We start from the raw sequence: 23,658 nt of genomic DNA on the forward strand, positions 1-23,658 counted from the left end.
AGCTAGCTTTGTTTTAGGCTTCCCTTCTAATAATGCCAGGTCTCACGTTGAAGTTCTAAAGCCACTTATCAGAAAAAAAAAAAGAAAGAAAACACACATGGCTCAGCAAGCCCATTGGCTCATAAAATATTTTACATTTTGTTTGGTATTTGATCACAGCCTGGGTCTTCCTCTGGTCCTCTCCATTAAGAGCCACTCATCTAAAACAATCCAGGTGCTGCATATGAAACACACATATGGCATTCAGGTGTGCAACAATTTTAGTTAAATCTATGTTAAAAAAAACCAACAAACTAACCCCAAACATCTGCCCTTAATATATATAGAACATAAGTAGACCATTTGACCATCAACAGTCCCACAGCATTGTCTTTTTCAAGTGGTACACAAACATCCATCTGAAATGTAGTTTGTGTTTCCTCAGAGTAAGTTTAAAATCCCTTTCAGAGGGCAAGGTAGGTACCCCAAGCTGGTGACATAGTAAGTAGTCAGGGGGATTCTGCCTGGCAAGTCAATTATCTGTTTGCCAGTTTCCTCATCTGTAAGATGAAGATAATAATAATAGCAAACTACAACCCATGTTGTTGTGAAGATTAAATGAGTTATTTTTGTAAAGGGCTTTGCAAACCTTATAGCACTATATAAAAGCTAGCTGAATGCTGGCAGTGGATGCTTCCTGATGCTTGCTACTGAGATAACTTCTCTTCTTGTAGCCCTCACAGTTTAGTTTGGGACTCAGAAGATTTGGGTTTGAATCGAAACCCGATCAACTAAATTCCCACCTCCCTACCGGAAGCACTCTCAATCGCTTAATTCCATTGCCTTCTCTGCTAATTATTTCCTATTTATCCTATACATAAGCTTGCTTTGTATATTTTTAGTTTGCTCCCCTACATTAGCTTCCTGAGGGCTGGGACTGTCTTTTGCCTTTTTGTATCCCTTGCATTCATCTCGGTGGCTGGCAGATGGTAGACACTTAACATTGATTTGCCTCTTCTGATTATTTTTTACTTATCCTGAATATAGCTTGCTTTCCAACATTTGTGTGTGGTGTCCTCCCAGATTGTAATCTTTCAGGATTTAATATTCAGATTGTTTACCCTCTTTTAATTAAGCCCTAAAGGAGTTTTCAACACGCAGTTTACAAAGCCAAGGTGTATATAGATTTGTAAGCTCCTTGAAAGCAGGGACTATCTTTTGCCTCGTTTTGTTTCTCCAACATTAATAGTGAGTGCTTAATAGATGTTTATTGAATGGAATTTTATTGAACGTACAACCAGACCCCCGTGACTTAAGGTTGTCACCTAATCCCTCTGGGAAGACTGTTTCCTTAATGAGAAGGTCGGGACCGCCCCTCAGTCGTGCCACTTTTACACGAGCCCCTCGGCGGCCCGCCCACTCTTGGCCAGCCCTTTCTCTCCTCCTCTCCCCACACCCCGAGCCTCATCTCCCCGTACGCCCAGCCTCCCTGTCCTTGCAGCCCCGCAGTCCTCTCTTAGCTCCCTCTCCCGCGCTTCTCTGTTTTCACGCCGGGCGGCCGCGCCTTTTATGGCCACCCGCAGCCAATGAGAGCTCTTCTTTCCTTATGGTCCGCGGAAGGACCAATCGTGGCGCGGCTGGTGTAATCTTCATCCGCTCGGCTCTCCTCGGCTCTTTTCGCTGTTGCTGCCTTCCCGGGGGCGGTCGCTTTGCTGCCAGAGACGCTTTCTTTTTTTTCCGGGTTCGGAGCCGTTCCGGATGCTTTAGGTTGCCGGATGTCTGATCTTCGGATAACTGAGGCATTACTGTACATGGATTATCTGGTAAGGTCCGCGGCGTCCGTGCTGGGGGAGCGGCGGGGTCCCCCTCGCCTTCACACCCCACGCCTCGCCTCCCTCCGCCTCTCGCGTCCCTCCCCTCTTTTGGGGCGGGCGGGGAGCGGAGGGGAACTGAGGGGAACTGCCTCCCCCTCTTGTCCTCTCTCGCTGCCTCTTTCCCCGCTGGCCCCCTCCCCCCTCGCAGCCCCGTGCTGGGTCCCGGGCTCGGAGCTGGGCTTCGGGGCTGCCCCACTCTGGGTGCGGGGGCGGGAGCGGGGACGGCGGGGGGAGAAGTAGGAGGAGGGGGTGGGGGAGCTGACAGGTAAAGGTGCAGACCTGGGGAGGCAGATTTACAGACCCGGGTAAAGATTACGGTGCGAGGCGCTGCAGAGAGGATGGGCAGCGGCTGCAGGAGAGGGGGGCCCTCCCTGCCCTCCGCCCCCCGCCCCCCAATTCTCCCCTCAGCCTTGCAGCCCCGGGAGGGAGTTTGTGGCTCGCTCTGCCCCTCCCGGGTCTCTTCAGCCTCGCCTTCTTTGAGCAGGCTGCAAAGAACTATTAAAGACCCATAACCGGAATGGGTTCACCGAAGTGCACGGGCAGCCTCGGTCATTTGGTTGTTATTAGACCTCTAAATCTGTGACCTCGGGTCGCTGTTGGGTTTTTTAAAAAGCACATGAACATAAAGCACGCTCCACTGAGCTCCGTTGTAACCTTGGGCACCCGGCGAGTCTTGAACCTGGGGCTGGGTCTTCTTGCTTGCTGGGCTGGTGGGGAAGTTTCAGGAATGCTGCTGTTACTGTTTGGGGCAGAGGTTGGGGCACTATTAGGCCAGGGGAGTAGGGAAAAGTTTAGGAAAGAAATTGGCAGCGCTGTGTGTGTGTGTGTGTGTGTGTGTGTGTGTGTGTGTGTGTGTGTGTGTGTGTGTGTGTGTGTGTGTGTGTGTGTGTTGGAGTGGGTAGGGGAAGGTAGGAAAAAGGGGTAGTTGGGGGAAACAACGTGTTTGGTGTCCCCCTACCCCAAACCCAGGCAACAAGTATTGCTCCCAAACTCGTTTCCTCAAAGCTATATATTACAAGGAAATTCTATTTCATTGCATTGCTAAACTCCAAATAGTTTAGTAAAACTTACTGTCACCCAGAATCACTACAGCGGTGCCAGGTTGGATTAGTTGGTGAAAATAGTGACCCAGAAATCATCTGTATGTATGTTTGCTTCATCCACTAGGCTGTAGACTGCTCTATTGGCTAGGCAGAATTTTGACAGTGCCTTCTAGGAATTATCAGGTGGTTTTGAAATGCATGGTCCACATGTTATTTTGAAATTCAGATGTTATGAAGAACAAGTTTAGATTATAACTCAATTGCTTGATACTTAAATGTTTAAACTATTATGCAACATTTGCTTGATATTTGCATGTTGGCTGTGCAGTTGTGATTACTTGAGTTCATTTTGGGGTTGTCACAACACCTTAGATTCCAGGATTTGAAGAGTTTGTGGGCCTACAGAGTGTTTTCAGTTAAAACATGGCCTTCTGAATTGAACACTGGGTAGGTCAAGAAATCTCAGTTCAAATCTTGGTTTTGCCATTCATTTACAAATAATAGCTCCAGGGGGCTCGTTGAAAAATAGGATACTATCCTTTTGCTCTGAGTAAGATTTGAGGGTTAGTTAGTTTTTTCCTGAATGTCATATAAATGCAAAATGACTATTTTTGTTGGGCAGGCTGTCTAGATTATTTTTTGGAGACATCTTCAAATTTAAATGGTATTTTTCCTCACAAGATACTCTTGATTTTTCTTTGGAATCCTTCCAAATAAAAGCCAAAGATTTTAGCTTGAAATTGGCTTATAGAGAAGTATGACAGTAACTAAAGTTTTGTTGATGGTTCCTGAAAAGCTTTAAAATGAAGAATCTCTAATTATGTCATCATTTAGCCAGTATTTATATCCTAGGTATGATGTTTTAGTTACATACAGATTTAATGTTTGAATCATTAAGGCTATCTTGCATGGTGCCAACATAACCATTAGGTTTGGTTTTTAAACATTAGATTTGTTGGGGTGAAACTGGTTAATGAAATGGATTCATGTAGGTATAGATTGGATGGAAGTTAATTTTCTTTATTTCTCCCCCCCCCCCCGGAATTGGGGTTCAGCAACTTGCCCAGGGTCACAGCTAGTAAGTGTTTGAGGCAGAATTTGAACTCCTGGGTCCTCTTGACTCCAAGTCTGAGTGCTCTATCCACTGCTGCCAGCTGCCCTGGAAGTTACCTTTTTTTAATGGGATCAGTGATCCCAAAAGAGCAGGTTCATTTTCTTGATTAGTTTATTCTATCTTGTGATAACATACCTTTATGTCAAGGTTGATGAACCTCATCTTTTATTCCTTCTCGAATTTTGGTCTTCAAAAAATTAAATGCTTATCTTTGATTATTGTTTAAAAAAAATTTCAAGGCTTGGAGAGGCAGCATGGCATGGTGAATAGAGACAGCCTTAAAGTTCTGCTTCTGTGTGGTCCTGGGCAAGTCATTTTAAACTTCTCAGGGCTTCAGACTGTACCTTGAGGAGAAAGTGTCTGCCTTCATGCGTTCATGAGTGAGTTTCTTAACTGTGCCTATACAGATGAAATCACAGAAGCTGTCCCTATGCCAATTATTCTAACAAGCCTAAGCCTATGTACCAGTCAAGGGTGAGAACACATTCTCTGAGGAAAGTGTCATACTGTAGCATAAAAGGGATATAGCAGCAAGCTCTTATCAAGTATCTTCTATGTGCCAGGCACTGTTCTAAGCACTGGGAATACAAAGAGGAGCAAAAGAAAAAAAAGGAAAGAAAAAACCCAACAATAACCAAAAAATCAATCTCTGCCCTCAAGGAGATTACAGTCTAATGAGGGAGACAGCTTGCCACCAACTGGGTACAAACAAACTACATACAGGGTGAATTGGAGATAATGATGGAAGGAACATAACCAGCATTTAGGGGCAATCCAGAAGGGTTTCTTGTACTTTCTTTTTTTTTTTTTTTATTTTTAGGCAATCAAGGTTAAGTGACTTGCCCAGGGTCACACAGCTAGTAAGTGTCAAGTGTTTGGTCTGGGGTTGGATTTGAACTCAGGTCCTCCTGACTTCAGGGCCTGTGCTCTGCACTGCACCACGTAGGTGCCCGTAGAAGGTTTTCTTGTGAAAGGTGAGATTGTAGCTGGGACTTGATGAAAGCCAGAGAAGCTCTGATTGAGTAAAATTTCTTGCTCCTTTCTCCTGAATGTTATATAAAAATTTTGGATGGTAATCATCACTTTTAAGCTAAACTTGAAAGAACTTCTACCATCCGCATCTCCTAGTGTCTTTCTACCAAAACACATGCATTTTGCCTCCCTCTATTCTGATGGAATCATCCACTGCATAGACTGTTACTCTTTCAGCAGCCTCCTTTGCCTCTCCCTCAGTGGATTAATTTGTTTAGTCATGCCTTTCCTGTGTTGATTATGACAGATCAATTTTTTGGACTATCACAGAGTATTTATTTCTAAAATAAATCAATTCTCTCGAATTTCCAAAGTTACCTTTCAGCTGAAAATGCAAATTCTCTTTTTGAAATTATAGTATCCCAAACTTACAGACTATGTTGGGATCCCAACCAAATTGCCTCTGCCCTTTGCAGAGTTACTGTCTACTGACACAACATTGAAAGGAGGTGTATAACTTTACTGGGTTTTTTTTTTATAGGTGTTTTACTTTGTTGTTGGGAGTCTGATAGAGGGAGGTCTGCATATTACCCCTCATTCTTTAGGTGGGATATCATCATTGTCCCCCTTATGATTGGGGATTGAAGAAAAATGGAGAAATATGAGATTATGGAGTTGCAATTCTTAATGGAAACGAGCCATTAAAAATAGTTTTGGAAGCTAGTAGGAGTTGGCGATTTTTTCAGAATAATAAGAAAATGAATATTCTTACATAAGGTTGAAAAGGACAGTAATAGCATTGTAACACTCATAACAGTTTAAAACTTTTTCATTTTAATAAGTGAGCTTTTATAGAGCCACCAAGTGTATGCTCTGATATCAATTTATAAACCTAAAGTAGTTACAGAGTATGGGACATGTGACTGAAGAGACTGCGGTTTTTTCTGTCACTGACACCACTTGAAACTAAAGCTCAGATAATAAATAACATGATAAAATCTGTTTAGTTTAGGTGTTTTGTTTTAGGGAATGCAGAATGTAGCCTTTTCTCTTAAGGTCAAGATCATTGAGATAGAACTTTTTTTTTAGCCTGGCTGGCAACTTAAAAAGAAAAAAGAAATCTTTGCATCCTATTCTTTTTGTGCTTTCAACCAGGAAACCTGGATGGACCCCTTTTATTTTAGTTCTTGGACAGGTGATTTCTCCCTCAGCTCCCTTTCCTTCTTCCCTCACTAGGAGCTTCTGTGAAATTTGGGTCTTTTGAACCCAAATAGAACCAATGGAGTGCAATAATGACTTTCTTTTTTTTTCCCCCCTCCAATTAGTGTTGCTACAAACCTGTGATTTCATCTGTGTAGATAGCTCCCAGTGACAAGATTTCCTCTAATGATGCTGATTCGCAGTTCTGTCGTTTTCTGGTTTAGAGAGCTTCCTGAGAGACTGAGGAGTGGTTATGTGACTGGCCCAGGGTTACATGACCAGATTGTATCTGGAGGAATTTAAAACCCTGACTCTGAGACAGGCCTTCTCTCTCCTAATGGCCTGGAGCTTCTAAACAACTTGCTTAAATTCATCTAAATAGGAAAATTGGGATCTTTAATCTTCCTTTTCCAATATATTCCTTTATTCTTACATCGTTTTTCCATTCTTTCTCTCTCTCTTTACAAGGAAAAAAATTTGTTCCTGAATTATTGCTACTCAGTTCTAGAAACAGGAGATATTCAGTAAAGTTTGGTTGTGATACTTCTCCCCTCTTCCTTGGACAATGAGAACTTCTCAGGGTTAAGTCTGTGCCACAGGTCAATTGAATGTATGTATTTGGGCAATTCATTACATGAACACTTGGAAGATGTGGGTTACCTAGCTACACTAAAAAGTAATGGATCTTATTTCTGCAAGATTTTTCTGTAATTAGTTTGTTTACATGGTCTGTCATAGCAGTCAGCATGTCAAAAGAATTTCTCATAGGGAATGCAAGTATATGCATAAGACAGCATTCTAAAAATTTTATTAATTCATTCAACAAGTACTTATTGAGTGCTAACTGTGCATAGCATTGGAACAGGTGTTGTGGAGACATTTTTATATATTTTATACACTCATTCATGATTTTGTCCATTTTATACATTTATATAGGTTTTGCCATTTGTCTAATTTTTGTGTTCATTGACATGTAAACATATTAATGTTTGGGGGAAATCATAAGCATGATCTAATGTTCTTTCTTTGTGCTCATTTAGTTCGTTTGACTAGAGCATTCTGTTGATAAGGCAAAGGAAATGAATAGATTCAATCCCCTAACTTGAAATAGTTCCAGGCCTACCCTGCACTTCCCCAATCCTGGAAATTCTTGTCATATGGAGATCAGGTGAGAGAGGAGGTCAGTTCAACTTAGCAAACACACATTGTTTAAATGCCTTGTGTTTACAAGGCTATGTGCCATTTACTGGGGATAAAATGAAGAAAAAGTGACTTAGTTTTTATATAATTTGATGGGGGAGAGGGTTGGATGTGTGTTGTGTGAACATGATGAGAGGAAGAATAAGATAAGAGCTAAGGACAATTGCTGATGAAGTAGTTAGAGAAATATGAGGAAGGACTGATAAGTTTTAGGCTGAGGGCCTCTGCAGGTGGTGGTGGTGGTGGTGGTGGTGCCTTGAAGGAAGAAAAAGATTTTCCCTAGGTGAAGAGGAGGTGGGAACCTTTTTCAAGCATGGGAGAGGCCTGGAGCAAATGCAGAGATAAGCTGGACAAGATAGGGGAACCACTCATTGTCTGTCCAGTTTGACTGGAATAAAATGTACATGAGAATAAAGCTAGATTGGCCATTAAGAGTCGGATTGTGCAAGATCTTGAATGTCAGGCTAAAGGGTTTGTATTTTATCCAGTAAGCATTTTTTTTTTTTTTGAGCAGGAGAGTGACCTGGTAAGTCCTGAGCTTTGGGAAGATTACTTTAGCTTCACTGTCAAGGATGGAGGGGAGAGGAGAAAGGCCGGAAGCAGGGAGACCAGAGTAAGCATTTATTAAGTACCTTCTATATGCCCAGCACTGTGCTAAATGCTGGGGATGCAAAGAAAGGCAAAAGACAGTTCCTGCCTTTGAGGAGCTCATGATCGAATGAGGAGCTCGGTGTCTAATGATAAGATTCAGTTAAAATAATTCAAGTAAGAGGTGGTAAAAGTGGCGAATGAGGGTGTTGACAGGATGAGGGGTAGGAAGGGTATTGATATTATGGATATTATGGAATTCATGTAAGTCACAGAACTTTGTCTCTGGGTGTGTGTGTGTGTGTGTGTGTGTGTGTGTGTGTGTGTGTAATGCTTGTTTAGTCAGCTGAAGTAGGGATGTTGGGAGGAAGGGTTGGTTTAAGTGGAATGATTAGTTCATTTTTCAACATGTTGACTTTGAGGCACAAGTGGTATATCCAAGTGGAAACATGTCACTTAGAAGGTTAAGTAACTGGAACCAAAGAGAGTGATCAGGGCTCAGAGGGAAGCAGCTTGGCCGTGGGAAGAGCCTCGAATGTCACCTACACTTGAGGGCTTTGAGGAAGAAGACAAACTAATGGAGGAGAAAGGAAAGGATGTGGTCACTGAAGTAGAAGAGAAACCAGAAGAGAATGCAAGGGTGAAGAGAATCAGGGTGGAGCTGGTCAGTGTTTCATATGTAGTAGAAAGATCAAGGAGGATAAGGATGGATATAAAGCTGTTGGATTTTGCTGATAGGAGGTTACTGGTGACCTTGGAGAAAGTATTTTCAGCAATTTGCTGGGATTGCAAGGGTTTGAAAAAAATGAATGGGCTTTGATGGATCATGCCTCATTTGATTGAGTCAGCTAAGTGGTACAGTGGGTAAGAGATCGGGACTTTGAGTTAGGAAGCCCTGAGTTAAAAACCTGGTCTCAGGCTTCTACTAGCTCTTACTTATTCTGGGCAAGTCAGGCAATCTCTCTCCACCTCAGTAGCCTAATCTGTAAAATGGGGATAATAATAGTGCCTACTGCACAAGGTTATTTTGAGGATCAAATGGCGTAACAAAGGAAAACCTTAAAGGACTATATAAATGCTAGTTATTATTATCAAATATTGACTATGCTATTTCTGAAATGAAGGAGAAGGGAGATAAGGGCATGACAAAGACAAGAAGCCTGGAAGGTTTCTTTAGGGAAGGCCTAAACTTTTTTGTAGGCAAGGTCAAAAGAACCATTGGAGGGAAGGAGTGAACATGAAAAGGGATGGATGAGTGGAGAAAATCAATGGAGACAAATCCTGTATGGGGTAGAATTGGGGTGTGCAATAGGGAGATTAATCTTGAGAAGAAGAACCATTGCCTTATCTGACAGCAGAGGAAAGGAGAAGATTGATGAAGTTATACAGTAGTCTTCAGATTTGGAGGAGGGGAGACAGAAAACTAAAATTATGTGGCCTCTTGTCTAAGTTAAAAGAGATGATGCCGTCTACTGAGAGAGAGAGGAGATTGGGTTGGGGTAGAGTTACGAGTTTGAGAAGAATCTTTGGAGTGGCTACTATGGGACATATGTGTAGGTCATTAATCAGACATAAATGACAGGATTGCCTTATAACAGGGGAACTTTTCAAAGGTAAGTGTGAATTTGCTGAATGTAGTCAGCAGGGTTTTCTAACTAGTTTGGCCCCTCAGGAAGAGGACTGAAGTAGGCAGATGGTTTGGGGTTACTCAGGCTTGAGAATTAATAGGATAGGAGCATGGCAAGGTCAAGGGACCAAGGGACTGTGAGTGGAGGAGTTTGCATTGTTGATGGCCTACTATAAGGTCAAGATTGAGGGGGAGAGGGGCAGCTAGGTGGCACAGTGGAGAGCACCATCCCTGGATTCAGGAGGACCTGAGTTCAAATGTGGCCTTAGACACATAACACTTACTAGCTGTGTTACCCTGGGCAAGTCACTTAACCCCCATGCCTAGCCACCCCCCCCCAAAAAAAAAGATTGAGGGGGAGAAGGAGAGCTAGAATGATGGATGGGGAGGGGGAAGGGGCTACTATTACCAGAAGTTTGGTAAAGATAAGGAACAGGTTTAGGAGGACTGAGCTAGGGGAGATGAAAGGGACAGGAGACTGTAATTACAGGTGGAAACTTCAAAGGATCTTGGAGGTGGAGCACTTAGAAGTGATGCTGAGACCTAAAGTCCAGTACAAATCTTTCATTAGTATCACAGACTGAAAACTCATGTCCTACTAGAAATGAAGACATGTGCTGGGAACAGAATTGTCCAAGATATGTGTGTATTTAAATTGGATAAACTATCCATTTGATTTTGCGTATTTGAATATTTAAAGTATGTCATGATCCTAACCCAGGTAAAATGAATAGAACATTGTGATGGATGGACCTGTGATCTCTTTGTGGGTTTTCTCCTCCATTGAGATAAATCACAATATTTCCATGCCTTCTTATCCTATATGATTCTTGTCCATTTTCTCCCATGGATCCTCTGTAGCGCTTGTATCCAATGTGCTAGAAGCCTTCCTCTAGTCTAGGTCTCTTGTCACATTTCCTTGGTCGTCCATCACTGTTAATATGTGACTCACCTGTCTTCTTTTTTGCTCCTAATGATAACCGCCTAGATCATTTCTTAATGATAGATCATCATTAAAAATGTATTGTAGCCTACTTTCACTTACCATGTGTCTCTCCTTTGCCTGCTGGGTCAACTGCAAACCATGAAACAAAGTTAGATGTTGTATCATTCAGCGAGCATTGGTTGGGCTCTGGCTCTGTGCTAGTGACTGTGCTGGGGATACAAAGACACAAATTAAAGAGTATTTGCCCTCAGGAATTTATCTTTTATCTGGGAAACATATTAGACATGTAAATAAACATAAAATATATGTAAAGTATAGCTTTGGAGAAGGGTACTCACACCTGAGAGGGGCTGTCAGGTCAGCAGTGGCCTCCTGTATAGAAAGTTAAATTAATTTGAACTTTGAAGGGAAATAGGGATTCTGGCATGCAGATGGCTGGGAAGATCCATCTAGTATTCAAGTACTCTTGAAATAATAACACTGGGGGAAAATGTCATTTAATATAAAAAAACCCAGACACATGAAATTAGGCTGGAGCTGGATTGTAGAAGGCATCAAATGTCAGGGTGAGGATTTGAGTTTTATCTTGGAGGCATTCGTGAGCACCTAAAGATCTTTGAGCAGGGGAATGACATTGCTGCTACATGTTTTAGGAAGATAATTTTGGAGGTGGATGGACTGGAGAGAAGAAAAAGTGGAAATAGAGACCAGTTTGGAGGCTATTAATATAGTTAAAGATGGAGCAGAGAGGAGACCAAAGCAAAAGATGCTGAGAACATAAAAGTGACAAGAGTTGGCGTGTGACTGAATCGCTAGGAGGTGTGTGAGGGTGAGTGAAGAGTTGAGGATTGTTACTTTACTTGTGATTTTGTTTCAGTCACATCTCAGTCCTCATGACCCCATTTGGAGTTTTCTTGGCAAAGATACTGGAGTATTTTTTTTCCACCGGAAATGAGCATCTTATTATATAAGAGACTAAATGGAGTCCCACATGGATAGACTATATCTTTAATAAAGGAGCTAAAACTGTGACATTATTATCTGTATTACTTAATATTATTTTTAGTTCATTGCCCAGCAGAGGATTTTGGTTTTTTTAATCACTTAAGTGAATTTAGTGATATTTTTAAAAAAATTATTTATTTTTAGGTTTCAACATTCACTTCCATAAAATTTTGAATTCCAGATTTTCTCTCCCTTCTGCTCTCCTCCATCCAAGACAGCATGCAATTTGATATAGGCCCTATGTATACATTCATATTGAACCTATTTTCACATTAGATACTGGAGTGTTTTGCCATTTCCTTCTCTGGCTCATTTTACAGATGAGGCAAAGTATAGTCCTTCTGTTCCTTACAGAGTGGTACTACTAGCCTTGGAGTCAGGAGAGAACCAGATTCAAATTCAACTTATGATCCTTTTGTGGGTGGGTAAATCACTTTACCTTTCTTGAGTTTTATTACTTTATATAATGGGGATAACAATACCTAGAGTTCCTACTGCACTGGGCTATTGTGAGACTCAAATGAGATAAGATACTAAGTGAGCCTTAAAGAGCTATAGGAATCCTCTGTTCTTAATTGAATTTTTTTTTTTTTGGTGAGGCAGTCAGGGTTTAAGTGACTTGCCCAGGGTCACACAGCTAGTAAGTGTTAAGTGTCTGAGACTGGGGAATCCTCTGTTCTTGTCGTTGCTATCATCATCATCATTATTATCCTCCAAAGGTGACAGAGAGGACATTCACATTGCACCTTAAAGCTGGTGAAGCACTTTTTGAAGGCTAGAGGCAGGGGGAGACATGGATAGGAGGTGATTTGTATTGTACGAGGGAATGCCCATATAGATGTGTTCATGGATGCCCTGGAATTTTGGAGTTTGGGAGTATAGAAATAATATTATTGGCCCATGACTAACCCATGTTCTTTTCCAAACATACGTCCCCTGGATGACATCTTGGATATTCATACCACTTGAGTCCAATTCAACATTTAATGAGCACCTACTCTATGCCAGGTACTGTGTGAGGTACTGAGGTCTAGAGACAGAAGTGAAAATAGTGTCTGCTCTTAGGCAGTTTACATTCTACTAGGAGAAGGAACATGTACATAGCTAAGTGGATAATAATACCAGGAATGAAGTAAATATGAAGTAATTTTTTTATTTTTTGGTGGAGGGATGCTAACTAGGAGAACGAGCAAAGGCTTCATGGAGGTGACATTGAATTGAGCCCAGAACTGAATGAAGGCTTCCAAAATAAAGAGCCATGGAGGGACAGCATACTAGGCATGGATGGGGATAGCCTTTTCAAAGACAAGGAAGGGGGAGATAATGTTATCTATAGCTAGCTAGTGGGCCAGTTTGGCTGGGATGTTAGCATGCTCGAGGTGGCTACTATGCTTTCCACATGTCTTTCCATTAACTTTTGGGTAATCCATAACTTTGATCACAGCCATATAGTCATAGATCATTATTGGATGGATATTTGCATTGTAAAGATAAAGTATTGTTTCAGGGAGCAGCTTGGGATTTTTACACAGTTTTCCCAACTGCGGTTCAGTTCAGTCTCTTCTAGTTCTGGGTCCAGCTCATTGTTCATTAGCTCAAGATATATGTACTAATGAAATAGATCAGTGGGCTGCTACAGCATCCAACTGGGCATTGGGAAGATGGACATTTTTTATCCACTTGGTTTTTCTTGTATGAATTGTTAGATCAAACTCTTGTAGTTATGGATCACGTTAAGGAAATTCTGTCACATTCTGAGGCTTGTTACAGGTAGTACAAAGTCATTTGTAAACCAGAGTACTTGGAGGACTTTATTTATTTACTTTATTTATAGAGGATCTTCCTCCATTCAAATAAAAAACACTTAACCATAAAAATATATTTCTGTAGCGAAGGCGTATTCATTCCATTTCTTATAGTAATCTAAGTTTGTTCAGAGAGTGATATTTTTTAAAATCAAAGAAATTAATGCTCCTGTCAGTGAGTGCTTAAGTAACTTGGCCAACATAGCAGATATGTACAATTTTGTGGAGAATCATTTCACTTCTCTTTACCTCAGTTTCCACATTTATAAAATGAGAATGAATAAGTGATATCTAGCTTTAAAATTCTGCAGTTTTTATATCTTCCAAGTATCCCACACATTCCTTCCCCTATTCCTTCTTTAACCTTTTCTTTTTCCTTCTAGCTCAGGAAGGAGAGATTCAGAAGAGGAAGGTGGTCAGAGCAAAAGGAAGTAGGGAAACAAGTAAATAGGGAAGAAAGCACAGAAGATAAAACAGGTATCTAAGGGTTATTGAATTATATTTGATGTGATACCATATTCCTCTAGCAAATTAAGATGATAAAAATATTCTTATTTGGGAAACCTTTCCTTCCCCAATTTTCTCTTTCCTTTAAAATAAAAATAGTGATTACTTATTTCAGTTAAAAGGTTGGGAAGGTACCAAAGACACACTGTCGCCTTTAGCCTTGCCCATTGTATACTGTTCCCATGTCCTTTCCACTTTATTTCCTATTGCTCTGGATTGAAGGCCTCTGATAGTAGAGGCCGCTTCATTTTCTTTGCCTTCATATAGGGGACCACACTTAAGCCATCCCAGATAGTTGAAAATCAGTCCCATTTAAAGACCTCCTTGAGAATGAGATTCCACAGCCTTTTCTATGCCTGTCTATACTAAATATAGTTGATGCTATACCATATTCCTCTAGCAAAATGGAGATGATGAAAATTTGAAATAACTGAAATCAGTATACTAAGTCACCAGATACTTGTACCTAAATGATTTTGACCCTTTGATCAGCCAAGTCCCTTGTTCTGTATTTTGGCCTCTCCATTTCCTCTGTACTTAGAAAGTCATAGCATAATTGGCTGCTGTTCTCTTTTGAATCCTTGCCAGCCAGTATTAAATTGTTCCTCAGCTCTTTTCTCTAGGCTGCATTCTCCTACTTCCTTTAATTTTTCCTTTCCCTACCCTTTAATCAACCCCATGGCTCAGAGCTGAACTCTCCACAAAATCTCCACAGTAGTGAGATCTTTGATGTGGTGTATTTGGCTATTTCTAGGGAAGGAAAACTTCATTCTGAGGAAAAGGGATATATTGAGTGACTTCATCTTGGTTGAAATGGGTAAATTATAATTCAGAGGTTTATTCTGATATCAAAAGAAAGACGGGAGGTGAGTGGTATAGTGAGAAGAGCATTAGATGTGGAGTAAGAAGACCTAGGTTTGAATCCTGGCTCTGTCACATAAGCTGTGTTATATTGTGATTGTTGTTTTTTTAATTTAAATTTTCATTAAATTAAAAAAAAAAGTTAACAAACGTTTATCTTCTCTCCCATTGAAAGAAAGAGAAAAGAAAAACAAAGCTCTTATAACAAAATGCATAGTCAAGCAAAACAAATACCCATAATTGCCCCCAAATGTGTGCTCATTCTGCGTATTTAATCTATCATCTCTCTGTCAGGAGTTGTGTGGCCTTCTTCATATTTGGGCCTCTGGACATTGTGTTTATCAAAGTCCTTAAGTATTTCAAAATTGTTCATTTTTACAATATAGTTGTTATGATATAAATTGCTCTCTTGGTTGGCTTACTTTACCCTGAATCATTTTATACAAGTCTTCCCTAGTTTCTCTGTAACTGACTTTTCATAATTTCTTGCCTCACAGTATTGTATTATATTCATACACCATAATTTGTTCAGCCATGCCCCAAATGATGGGCATAGTTTCTAGTTCTTTTCCACTACAAAAAGAGCTACTATGAAAAAAAAAATACATGCATGTATACACATGTATATGTGTATATATGCATATACATGCACACATACACATACACACATATATTTACATATAAGCCTTTTTCTTCTTTCTTTGTTCTCTTTAACCTTTAGGTTTTGTAGTAGCATTGTTTTAGTAACTTTTGGGGCATAATTCCAAATTGCTTTCCAGAATGGCTGTTTCAATTCATAGTTTTACTATGAGTGCATCCGTGTGCCTATTTTCTGGAAGTTCTTTCAACATCTGTCATTTCCCTTTTTTTGTCAGTTTTTTCAGTGTTGATAGGTATGAGATGGAACCTCAGAATTGTATTAATTTCTATTTCTTTGTTTGCCTCGGTTTCCTCATCTGTAAAATGAGCTAGAGAAAGAAATGGCAAACCACTCCAGTATCTTTGCCAAGAAAACTGCAAATGGGGTCATGAAGGGTCAGACACAACTGAAAATGACTGAACAACAACAAATTATTAGTGATTTGGAGCATTTTTTTTCATGTGGTTTTAGATAGCTTTGTTTGCTTTCCGTAAGAACTACCTGTTCATATCCTTTGACCATTTTTCAATAGGTGAAGCTGTGTGATATCATATAGACTTGAAAATTGAAAAATACAAGGACTTTAGTTTCCTTGGCTGTAAAATCAAGAGGTTGGATTACATAATTTGTAAGATCCTTTCTAACATTAACATGCTGTGTTTATCTTTTAGAGTGAATTCTGATATGGTAGCCACAGGTATTTACAAAGCATTTGCTTTCTCTTATTTTTTTGGCTAGGCAATGGGGTTAAGTGATTTGCCCAGGGTCACACAATTAGTAAGTGTTATATGTCTGAGGCCGGATTTGAATTCAGGGCCTGTCCTCTATCCACTACGCCACCTAGCTGCCCCAAGCATTTGCTTTCTCTAGGAGGAAAGGGTTGTTTTAGAAAGGTTGTAAAACATTCTAAATAGGTGGAAAAGATCTCATAATTTTAGGTCATGGCCATTTTTCAACAGTATTTTTAGTAAGACAAAATGTTTCTTCTTTGGAGGTAGGTACAGATGTACTTGAGAAAGTATGCCAAGTCTGAAGATGGTGGCATGGAAGAGAGCTTGTGTGGGCAGGAAGGAGAGAATATGGGGCAGGCAAATTCCAGAGTCCTTACATAGCTTTCACTATGTGACTACCATTAAGGAGAAACCTGTCCTGCTACAGAAAACTTTGGTCATGATGTCTTTATGAGAGGACAGAAGGGGGTTATAGATAGAACACTGGATTTGGAGTCAGGACACCTGGCTTTCGAATTCTGACTCTGTCTTTGGGCAATCACTTAACCTTTCTTGGGGATGTTTTCTTTATCTATAAAATGGTAATAGTAATATTTGTACTACCTACAGATACTTTTGTTTTATGTACATTATCTGATTTGATCCTCAGAACCACTGTTTGAGGTCTTTAGATGCTGGCATCATTTCCATTTTTTAAATGATGAACCTGTGAGACTCGGAGGAACCACAAGTGTTATTTTCCTTTACAGATCAGGAAAATAAGTCCGAATGATCAAGGATCAAGTGACTTAGGATTGGAGGATCATAGATTTAAAACAAACTGGAAGGTTCTTAAGAGATTGTCTAGTCCAGCTCCTTTTTTACTGGTGGGAAAAGTGATCTAGTAGGCAAATTGTGGATCTTCCCGTGCCATTTTGGTGCTTTAGCTTTCTGGGAGTGACCCTTGAGACTTGTAGCTCCTGAAAGGGCAGCCGTGTGGTTCATTTCTAGATACCTGTGGCACCAATGGATACTATGCCTTCCAGTGTTGCAGGTATGGGATGAGCTCAAAGTGATAAAGGTAATGGAATGAGAGGCATGAGACTCAAGTGGAGATATTGTATTGTTGCAGTGACCTGAGCAAGACTAGAAATGAAGTGATAGTATGGTTCTTTTAAGTGTAGAGAACTATACCTTTTGCTGAAGAATCCCTCCCTCCCCCCAAGTGCTTTTAGTCTGCTAAGTGGCTTCACATTTCGCAGAACGCTAATGTCTACTCAGAGTGACATATACATTAGAACATGACAACTGGAAGGAACTTTCTGGAAACTATTTAAACTAGCTAATTTTGCAAATAGGCCCAGAGAGGAGAGATGAATTGCCTAATAACACCCAGTGAGTTAATGGTAGAGATGGACTGGAACCTGGGTCTCCTGACCCCAGTCAGATGGTGTTTTTGGTAATATATGTAATGCTGGGGCGATGGAGAGCCAATGAGGGCCCGGTCTTTGGAGCATGGGCTATATGATCTGCCTGATACTGATATCAACTCACCTGGAGGTTTGGTGAGCTTGCTCCTGGAAATTCATGATGGAGAGATCCTTCCTTCTCTGCCACAGAGCTTTTGCAAGTATTCTTTGACTGCTGTCCTCTTACTGCATGGTGACAAAAAGTCCTTTTACTGCTGAGTTGTTGCCATGGACTCTAGTTGCTGGACTTCTTGTGGTTCTTCTCACCCTTCATCACTCACAAGGACATGATCTGTCCTGTCTCTGATTCACCTAAAATTAAGAGAGAATAGACATAGCAGAAAGAAAAAGATAGGGTAGGGCACACTATATTGGACACATGGAGTGGGGAGGGTGGGTAGCCTATGTTTCTGCCAGTTCTCCCGCCACTCAATTATGGCTGAGCAGCCAGTTAAAAGGTTTTTCATTACTATGTTGTAAGGAAACAGGAAGCAGTCACTTGATCCCTGGAGCATCCTTTGAAATGGGGAGGAGATGAGCTCCTTCTGTGGTGCATCCCAGGAAGACATAGGTCCTGGACTCTGGAGGAGAGAATGGGGTTGATGACTGCATAGCCCTGCCTCACTTAAATCCAGTTCACTTACAAGTCAAGACATCACCCTTCTGATGTCATTGGTTCTCTTCAAGAATGAAGAATGAGCAACAGTCTCAGGAATCAGACTCCCTAGGCTGTGCCTCGCTTGATAATTCTGATGATCACCTGGCAGGATAAGATACCAGACACTGAGGTCCTTTCTCGAGCTCAACTGCCAAGTATTCAAACCCTGCCTCAGAGTGCAACTCTGATGGGCCGGCCATGTTGCTCAAATGCAAAATGTACGCTTTGCCAAAAAGATTATTTTATGGAGAACTCATACAGAGCAAGTGTTTACATGGAGGTCAGAAGAAGTGATACAAGGACACTCTCAAAGTCTCTGTTAAGAACTTTGGAATTGATGGTGTGACATGGGAGACATTGGCACAGGACGGCTCATCATGGCATGCCCACATGCCGTGCAGAATTGAAATAGATGGCTCAAGAGAAACGCAAGATATGCAAACTTAGAGAATCTACCCCAAAGGTTCACACGGACTATTTGTGCCTGACTCGTGGTAGACCATTCCGAGCTTGAATTGGTCTGGTCAGCCACAGTTGGACACACTGAAACTTGACTCTGGTGTAGTGATGTCATTTTGGTCCTCTTTGAAAATGAAGGACAACAACCACCCAACCATGCAGAACATATTGATTGTACCTTAAGGCTTGGGCCCTCATTAGGAAGTTCTCCCTTGACACTGTCTTCATGACCCCTCCATTCCACCCTTCCTACTCTTTTGAATAGTTGGATGTATAATTGAAGCCTGTTTGTCAGTATAGTGTCTATTTTTACTTTTACCAGGTTAAAGTGTTAGCTCTTTATCACCTTGGAATTATACGCATGCAGGAAAGAACTTTTAGTGAATTAGTTTACCAGAGGGACTGGGCCTTTCCAGGCCTTTTAAGTAGCTGAGATTTAGGTCAAGAGACATTTCTCAACTATTCAGGTTTTCGTGTCTGTCTGAATTGTGCATATTCCTGATGATTTTCACAGTCTGGTTTCATTCTATAGCAGAGGTTCTAATGTTAGTTTGTTGTAGTATATAGTTTCAAAGGATTTTGAAAAGTAATTTTTTGGTTTTGGTGTAAGCAGTAACCCCATTCAGATATTTATATATTATTCTCACCGAATAATTTTTAAGAGTCTTGTGACACTATTCAATTTAACAAGCATGAAGTGCCTCTTATTTACAAGGCACAGGCTACAGCACCAAGAAGCCCAAACCCAACAGGCCCTCCCCTCAAGTTGCTTATGTTCTATAGGGTATCCTGAAAGTCTCAGTGTAATCTTAAGCTACGAAAACTTAAACCTGCACTAAGATTTTTGGAACACCCTGTATCTTGAGAGAGAGAGGGAGAGAGCACATTAATATATGTGTTTTCTTACTTGTGTATGTAGATTTCCTCACTAGACTCCATGACAGGTGGACTACAGGCTTATCTGCATTTTGTATCTTTCTAGGCTAAGTGTTTAGTAGATATTTGTTGAATAAATAAATACATTTTGTCGTTATCACCTATATAATGATTCTTCCTTTGATATTTTCCTGCATGTTGCCACATTCAAACCGAAGCATATTTTTGCCTGTGCTGATATTGTCCTTGCATAGGCATTGGCATTTTCATTTAGTTCCTTGAACAGAATAGGCAAACCAGCCCTGCTGAAGGGGGTGGGGCACTCTGGGGGGGAGACAGCAGGCAGGGGGCTTCAGGCACCACTACTACCTCAGCACTGGCTCCCCTCCTCAGACCCCAATAGAGACAGCCTAGAACCCTGAGCTCAAGAGCCTTGGGAGCAGCGCTGCTTCCAGCTCAGGGCCCTCAGCCGACATCCTGGGGCGAAGCAGCTCCTGTGGAGATGCAGCCTGGCTGCTACTCCTGAAGACCCAGAAAATATCTGGGGTATTGCCGCTAGTGTTGCTGGCGCTGTCAGATACTTCAGTGTCAGAAATGGATTTGATTTTATCAGTGCAAATGACAAAAGAAGAGGTAGTGACATCTTTCCATAGCATCCTAAGGACCGTGGGACATTTCCATCTGATATGCAGCTGAAATCTTCCATAGAAGTGTTGTCTCCCCGCAAAGAATGTGAACTCCTGGAGTGCAGGGACTATCTTACTTTTTTCTTTGTATTTCAAGCACTTAGCATAGTTCTTTGCACATAGTAACTGCTTAATAAATGCTTCATTCATTCATTCATTCATTCATTCATGCCTTCCTCAGTAGATCTGGCCTTAGTGATGGTATTTCAGCAAATTCTGACCATAGATATGGTGTTATTCCATATGATGTTTCCCTTAAAGGATCACATATATTCTTATGTCGTAAGGGCTGAATATTCAGGAATCTGAATTAATAATTACAACAGTAATAATGGTATTTATATAGTTCTTTAAGGTTTACTAAGTTCTTTACATGTTAACTTATTTTACTTCTGTTAACTCATTTGATCATCACAACAGCCTGGTGAGGTAGATACTGTTATTTTTCCTATTTTACAGATGAGGAAACTGAGACTTAGAGGGTCCAGGGTCACACAGCTAGTAAGTGTCTGAGGCAGGATTTGAATTCAGGTCTTCCAAGTCCAACAGTCCATCCACTGTGCCACTGGCTGCCTCACCTGTAGTCACATCTGTTGCCTTATGAACTTGAGTAAATCAGTTTATTGGCCTGTGCTTCAACTTACCTATATTTAAAATAATAATATTTATATGTATCACTCATAATAATAATGACAATAATAGCAAACGTTTATATAGTGTCTGTTGTGTGCCAGGTACTGTGCTAAGCCCTTTACTGTTATCTCGTTTGATCTTCACAACAACCCTGGGAGTAAGGTGCTACTATTTTCCCTACTTTACAGATGAAGAAACTGAGGCAGAAGGGCTTTAAGTGACTTGCCCACAGTCACACACACACTGGTAAGTGTCTGAGGCTGGATTTGAACTTGGGTCTTCCTAACTGTAGTCCCACTACATCATCCAGTTGCCACAGTGCTGTTAAACTTAATGCAGCCCAGCTCTCTTGGCAACACGTGTCATGACTGTCACAAGCTCTGATCATCCAACCACAAAACGGTTTAACTAGTACTCATCTGCCACTTCACAACATAACTGATCTGCAAAAGCATCAAACATATATTAAGCATCCACTGTGTGCAGGTTCTAGGGAAAAACAAAGTTTAGATAAGACACAAACTTTGCTTTCAATAAACTTGTAGTGTGGTGGAATGAGAGAATATCAATGCGGAAAGCTGTGACAGAACTATAAGATTATTGCACTTGCCAGCTAAAAACAAAGAATGTAGCTAGGGCGAGGGGAAGGTGATTACTGATGGTGATGGGAGGGGAAATAGATCATAGAAATTTTCCAGAGGGGATGACATTTGAATTAGGTTTAAAAATTGGTTTGGAGTTTAGTAGACATAAACACGGAGAACATGTTAGACACAGGACACCACTGTCATTGGTGGCAGAACACTCATAATATGATCAGGTGCAAGTATCTCTTATTCTAAATATATCCATTACACATGAAAATTCAAACTTAAACCATTAGTAGGAAATGGATTCATTTAACTTAATGTGAAATCCAGGAATTTAAGTAGTATCTAGGTGGAAGTTCATCATGTATTAGATGGCAGCCCCTATTGGCAAAGTTTGTTAGTGCAACTCAGCTCTATTAGTCACTGATTTGGTTAAGGTATATTTATCTTAATTATTTAATCAAGAGGCCAAGCACATGGTAGAAAGAAGAGTCTCTCCAGTTGGGGAAACTTCAGGTGTGGAGCCAGGTGAAGCACAGAGTAATTTCTTTAAGCTAAGAAGGCAAATGGGTAGATAACAAAAACAGAGCAAAATGACCTACTAGTAAGGGACTACAGTTCTTAAGTAATCATAACTGGATGGGTGTATGATAATGCCCAACATGCTCCAGGCTTGGTTACCATCTTAAGACTGGTGTCCTTAATTTTTTTTTTTTGTTAGGGAATTTTTTCCCACAGTTTTTTTTTTCTGAGAAATCAAAGTAAAATTTAATCTGTCTTATATACATTGAATTTACATTGTTGGAACACACCTATCTTTGGTATGATGGAAAAAAGGGTGTGATGAAGAATCAGGAAATCTGTGTTTTAGTCCTGGATTAATGCTAGCTAACTCTGGCTTTGGCAAGGCATTCAGCTTCTCGGTGACTCCATTTCATCATATATAAAAAGAGGGGATTAAATTGAACCGCAAAGGGCATTTTCAGTTTTGATATTCCAATTTCTTGAGCCCTGTTCACCTGAGGACATTTCAAGTTGCACCATGGAATTGGGTTGTCAGTTATTTATATACACATTTTAATTAATGTTAAGCATTGAAAATGGCTAGTTATATGTTTAAAACTTTATATGGAAATCATATCTTTATCAAAATTTTTAAGGATAGGTTTTTTTCATCATAGATATTCCTCATGTGGCATGCATGTAAATACATATAGATTGATCTGCAAACTGCTTTATCATGCTTTTTGGGCCTCCAAAGCCTCCTGTCATTAACTTTGAGAGAGCGTCAGTGGTTATATTCCCCTGAAAGCCCAGCTGCTTATAATCCCTCTCCATCCTGGAAGGAATTAACTGAGCATCAGGCTCTTTTCCTGAGGAATTTATAGGTAATCAAGATTCCAAGTTTCTCAGTAAGAAGAGGCAGTCCTGGCCCTCCCTGCAGCACATCCTGCCCACCTATCTAATGTAGTCGTCCCAAACTCAAGTAGAAATAAGGTCACAAACGAACATTATCTATGTTGTATTGTATTTTATTTTGTTACCTCTCTCCCAGTTACATTTTTATCTGGTTGGGCAGCACTCTGAAATGCTGTTTGTGAGTTTGACATGTCTACTTTAATGAATTTATTTAAACCAAGAGATAACAGTACCTGATTACGTTATGATTGTTCTGCCGCTAATGCCACTCCATTCTCAGGAGGAGGCAGCTATAACAGCAGGAACAAATGAACAGGCTGTTCCTATCTGCTTCCTGTAGCCAAATGGGATAGGAAAGGGCATTAAAGTAACAGAGAAGGGAATTTTGATCCCTTTTTCATGTATTGCTGTTAAACCTACTGTCTGAGGAACAGTTAAAGTAAATCAAACTCTCAGCACTCTATAAAAATTAGAACCTGTGAGCAATACAGAGCAATACTAGGAAAAGAGGTGAACAAAGATGAGTTTTGGGTACCAGTACAGAATAATATTGCTGCTAAGAGTTGAAGTTACAACAGTAACTGTAAATATGTCTTGGGTGTGTGTATGGGTGTGTGTGTGTGTGCATGTGTGGGTATGTGTGCGCATGTATGCATGTGTGTGTATGTGCACATTCACTTGTTTGAGAAGGTGGGAGAAAGACAAGATCTTAAAGCCAAAGTGACTTCTATATGATTTGCTTGTCAGTTTGATAAATTTACTCTGTTGTCCTGCCACATTTTTAGAGCTCCACTCTT

The 23,658-nt window shown here is 40.6% G+C and overlaps 1 protein-coding gene across 8 annotated transcripts in view; it reads left to right on the forward strand.

Moving 5' to 3' along the window:
• The first annotated feature begins 1,586 nt into the window (after positions 1 to 1,586).
• Positions 1,587 to 23,658, forward strand: part of ARL15 (ARF like GTPase 15) — a 516,687-nt gene continuing 494,615 nt past the window's right edge. For 2 of the 8 annotated variants that reach the window (XR_013486144.1, XM_020996974.2), the window contains exons 1-2: positions 1,587 to 1,802; positions 13,737 to 13,830. Coding sequence is in view for 3 of the 8 variants with exons in the window: in XM_020996974.2 (XP_020852633.1) it covers positions 1,755 to 1,802; positions 13,737 to 13,830 (142 nt within the window). In the remaining 5 variants the exon portion in view is untranslated. Of the gene's footprint in view, positions 1,803 to 13,736; positions 13,831 to 23,658 lie in introns of those variants that run through there. The other 6 variants (XM_020997001.2, XM_020997021.2, XM_020997063.2 and 3 more) reach the window with 6 other exon arrangements.

Source organism: Phascolarctos cinereus, unplaced genomic scaffold (genome assembly GCF_003287225.1).
Source record: "Phascolarctos cinereus isolate Bilbo 61053 unplaced genomic scaffold, phaCin_HiC Scaffold_4;HRSCAF=312, whole genome shotgun sequence".
Classification (NCBI taxonomy): Eukaryota; Metazoa; Chordata; class Mammalia; order Diprotodontia; family Phascolarctidae; genus Phascolarctos; species Phascolarctos cinereus.